The sequence below is a fragment of the Papaver somniferum genome, chromosome 3 (assembly GCF_003573695.1).
Source record: "Papaver somniferum cultivar HN1 chromosome 3, ASM357369v1, whole genome shotgun sequence".
Lineage (NCBI taxonomy): Eukaryota > Viridiplantae > Streptophyta > Magnoliopsida > Ranunculales > Papaveraceae > Papaver > Papaver somniferum.
In genome coordinates, this window is record NC_039360.1 from 220,729,497 (window position 1) to 220,734,401 (window position 4,905).

The 4,905-nt window shown below is 38.7% G+C and overlaps 1 protein-coding gene across 1 annotated transcript; it reads right to left on the reverse strand.

The window, feature by feature from the left end:
- Positions 1-366: 366 nt before the first annotated feature.
- Positions 367-1,390, reverse strand: LOC113358728 (glutathione S-transferase F9-like). The gene is made up of 2 exons (XM_026602382.1): positions 1,105-1,390; positions 367-1,012 (listed from the first exon to the last, which is right to left on the reverse strand). Exons 1-2 carry the CDS (start codon positions 1,298-1,300, stop codon positions 573-575), a joined length of 636 nt encoding a protein of 211 aa, XP_026458167.1. The 5' UTR covers positions 1,301-1,390; the 3' UTR covers positions 367-572.
- Positions 1,391-4,905: the final 3,515 nt, after the last annotated feature.

A 4,905-nucleotide genomic window follows, 5' to 3' on the forward strand; every position in this document is an offset into this window, starting at 1 on the left:
GATACATGGGTGTCACCAAACACTAGCCATTTCCTTATTTGAGGTTTGTAGTATTTCTTGCTGGGACTTCTGCTGTATTCTCTTTCCCTTTGAAACCAAGCGATGCAAACTTACCGTTAATCCTGTAATCATCATCATCTAATAGCGACATATCACACTGTAATTTGACCGATCTATCTGTCGCAGTTGACTGTAATTTGACATATCATCATCTTGCTGGGACTAGCCATTTCCATATCACACTACATTATTCTTTTTTATCATATCTGTCGCAGTTGACTGAAATTCACATCCATATTTTTTCTTGCTCCCAGAAGGGGAGATAGAAAATGTTAAACAGTTATGTGATAAAGACGGTGGCTGCAGTGAGATTCAAACTCGTTTAATGTCAATAGAACATAACTGAAATTGTGGGGAGAAGTAGAAACTTTATGAATTCCCTGAAACCTCTTGGAATACTTGTTCAGAATTGAGATACATCACCAAAAACAAAACAACTAAAACATCCCCTTATTCAAATGAGAACATAAAGAGATCCTTAGATACAACTTGAATGATTCTCTTTTCGTTTTCTAGAGCTCAAGGACCTTTTTCCAAGAGGATCTGCTAGTAATATCATCCCACCAAGCACTCACATGTTTCCTGTCCTTGATCATGTAACCCTTACCAATATCATTCACCAAGTAGTGTGTGAAAGGTAAATGAGTGAGATCAGCAAGACTGTAAAAATCTCCAGCCAAATATTTGCTCTTTGAAAGCCTGTCTTCATATATGTCTAAAACCTTGCCAAGGTTCTCTTCACTCTCTTCCATTAGCTTCTCATCAATAGGCAAACCCATCTTTGGATGAAACAGGAGATGCTTTACTAAGTTGTATATGTGTGGATGATAGTTCTGGCTTTCAACTTCTAGCCATTGTTCTACTACCGCCCTTTCTTCTACCGTCTTTCCAAGCAAATCTGGTCCTTGTTCCCTGTACTTGTCCGCGTAGTACCGTATGATCGCCCTTGATTCTGCACAAACATTAAGAATGACAAGAATTGAAATCAGTATCTTATCAATTCAAGGAATAATCATGCCTTATGAATATGTACTTATGTCTTACCATATAGTACAAAGTCACCATCCTGTATTGCTGGTACAACTCCAAAGGGCTGCAATTTGAGGAATTCAGGTTGCTTGTGTTCGCCTTTCATCAAATCAACAGGTATGACCTCAAATTCCACATTCTTTTCGATTAAGCAACTGAGGACTCTTCTGGAAGCGGATGCCGTAGCCGATCCATAAACTTTCACCACCATTTTCCCTTGATTGATTTGATCTTACTGGCTTTGCTGGTGAATAAGAAATGGAGTTTGAAGACTGGATGTAGATGCCCAACTGAGGACTCCTCTGGTCATTAAATGAGTATTACTCAAAATGATAGGCAAGAATCTCGTGGGACATTTAAAGTTGGGGATGCACGTGGGATATGCATCTACTTGTGTTAGGTGAAGAGGCATGTGGCCAACCACAGTTTCAGTTGGACCTACTTCAAAAGACCTCAAGATCACTTGCAATATACCCCGGGAGCAATCATCTTAGTCCAACCGCCGTCCACACTACTGAGTTCATGTCTTTTACAGGTGCTCATTTTCTCCCAAACCGATAGAGATACACTCCAACTCTGAATCATAAATAGGTACATTTCCAACACATTAAATTACCACTCACTGTAGTGACACAAGTATTGAGTCTAAAGCTATTGCAGAGAACAGCCCTCAATCGGAGTCCGAGTCCAGCTCTCAACTTATTTCTGTCTGCCTTTAACATTTCCGTTATTTTCTATCATCCTGTTATTTATGTAAGAGGGAGGATCCATGGACGCTCTTTCATGGATACTATTGATGTGATTTTAAATTGAGTTGTAGTAAAAAATTCGTTGAGACTTGTGAAAGCAAAGATTTTAGATTTAATGAAATTTAAAAACAAACAAAACTTAATTCAAGATTATTAGGAATAACCAAGACACTGATTCCACTATCACACATGAATAAATTATGGAAAATAATCTAAAACTCTAATTATCTTTTGAGTCCCTTATTTCTTAATTCACAATTAATCAAACATATTCTCAAATATTAATTGTATTCCCCAAACATAGACTATCAATTGATTAAACAAAGTATAATCTATCAAATTGAATCACAAGTAATTAAGAAAATTATGTAAACATTTTAAAAACTTTGCAAGACCAGTGATTAAGTGAATTAATAATTAAAAATTAGAGAAAATGAAATAGTTACCCATTATTCATGCGTGAATAGCTTCCTCATTGCCTTGGTTGTGGGAGAATTAGCTCATCATCATGTTGGAAACACACTCAAAATTCATTTTTATTGCTCAAAGGGTGTTCACAAAGATGAAATGGAGAAAAAACTATTAAAAACCGGGTTTGCAACAGTTATAAGTGTTACAAACCGAAAAGAACGATAGAACAGAGTACTGTCGCTGATTCTCGACCCTCGCCTGTGTGTCGTTTCCACTGTTGAGAAACGACTGCTGTTGCGCGCCTAATGTTTTTGGTGTTCTTCACAGCAACAGAAATGGTGATTCTTCTGCAACTCGACTTTCACAGCTCTGTAATCTCCCCCAAACTCTCCGTCCCCTCTTACTGGCTCCCGTAGACCCTTAAATACTCAATTGGACTGAAAATAAGCCCTCATAACTCCAAATAATCCGGCAGTCAACGTAAAAATATTCTCATGCAAGATACGGAAATTTTATTCCCTGTTTTAAAACTTCACGCGTCTACAGCTTAAGAATCTCCCTTATTTAACTTCTCTACGCTTCTGCAGAGACCGAGTGACATCCAAACATGAGCAGCGCACGTCTAACTTGCTGTAATCTCGTGAAAATCTCCTTCCGATGTACAAACTGCCATATTTTATCTGTCGGAAAATTTAGCCAAATTTAATCGAAACCACCAATCATACCACGCCTGTTACGCTCAATCAAGTCTTCCCATGAAATTTTAGCCATTGAATCACACTATAATCCCTCCAAATCAGGAACTGAAAACTGTCAGCAGTGTGAATATTTTCCCGCCATTTTTATTTTTGAAATGTTGAAGATGAAGTGCCCCTATCTTTTTCTGGGGTGTGAATAGAAGATGGGTGCTGAGGACAAATTTGGTTGATGAGGATGAATTTGGGCTACGCATAACCTTGGGTGCCCCTTAGCCAAATATGGGGTCCGTATAGCAAATGTCCTCCAGGGGTCCAAATAGCACTTTTTGAGCAACTTTTTCCACACAGGTGTATTTCTCCAAAAACACCTACACCTACACAAACATAAAAATACCATAATAAGTACAAAATCAAGCACAAGCAATAGAGACACTGAGGACAATTCAGACACAAAAATGTGTCTATCAAATACCCCCAAACTTATTTTTTGCTAGTCCTCGAGCAAATCTAATATAAAATGACTACACTTAGCACGTGCAGCAAGCCGTTAAACCGCTAGGTGGCCCTAGCGGCGGAGTGTTGTCTCCGGAGGGTTTACCAGAGGTGTACCCACAAAACCATTACTCCAGACCCTAGTTATCTACGTAGAACCTTGGAAGGCACTAAAGAATCTCCTTGGTTGGCATACAAACATTGACTATAGGAGGAAGTACCCTGATGTGAATTTCCAATTGATGTACACGAGTTTGCACTCAACATACTCTAATTCGTATATAAGTGACAAATCTCTACTCAGATAGTTTCTAGACATCATAACCGGAGTCAACCAATCATATGGAAAGATTAAGAAGATGGATAAAGAGAAAAATAGATGGTTAACGTGAACGGTGTTTCCCATATCTGTCTGAAGGCCTCTGCCAAGATGATCCTATCCTAATGGACTGAGATACCGGTCTAACTAATATCAACACAACTGGCATATAAAAGGAGACCAGTGGTCGATGAACCTAACTCTAGATCAACAAAACTGGCATATACAAGGGCACCAGTGGTCGACTTTATTGAATTTATTCCGGTTGGTCTGATGGTCTGGTCTCAATTTTTTTTTTTGGTATCTCAATCACCCTATTTAATCCTAGCAATGGTAACAACTTGAGTCGTGTGCCCCACCAAATCATTTAAGAAATAAAAACAGAAGGGATTAGGATTCAACGAGTTATGGCGAAACTACCATGTTTTTTTTTTTAATTCTAACACCTGAGCTCTGTGCTTTTATGAATAGACTCTTTAGATGTTTCCATCTAATCAGATTGGTTCCTCGACTCCTACAACCAAGATGTTCCCATCCACTTAGATTGGTTAGTGACAACCTTAATAAGCATAAATTTCTAGGCTCTGGAGTTTATTTATTGCAACTAAAAGCTAACAAAAAGTTTCTTCCCCACCCCCAAACTTAAATCTAACATTGTCCTCAATGTTTCTAATGAAAGAGCAACACCAAAAAGCAAAGTAACATGAGGAATCAGTAAAGACAGAAGTCGGAAAGATAGTACCTGGGTGAAGAGAGAAATCAAAAATTAATATACAACATACAATCGCCTTGATGGTCAATCAAGGGTAAACAGGGTCCTCCAGAGGGACCTCCTCAACATCACCTGTAGGAAAGGGCTCTAAAAAGGGTTTCAATCTCTGACCGTTAACCTTCGAAGAACTACTACCATCTGGTGTCTCGATCTCAAAAGCTCCATGAGGAAATACAGTGCGAACAACAAAAGGACCCTTCCACCGAGAACGTAACTTCCCAGGGAAGAGATGCAAGCGGGTATCATACAGAAGAACTTTTTGACTGGAGAAAATGACTTCCTTAAAATATTTCTATCATGCACAAGTTTCATTTTGTTCTTATACTCCTTCGCACTATCGTAAGCATCTATACGAATCTCTTCCAACTCATTGAG

Excerpts from the sequence above, each read along its gene's own strand:
- LOC113358728 (XM_026602382.1), bottom strand. The coding sequence starts at position 1,300 with ATGGTGGTGAAAGTTTATGGATCGGCTACGGCATCCGCTTCCAGAAGA. Across the intron at positions 1,013-1,104 it reads TGGTGACTTTGTACTATATG|AATCAAGGGCGATCATACGG; the intron begins GTAAGACATAAG and ends ATGTTTGTGCAG.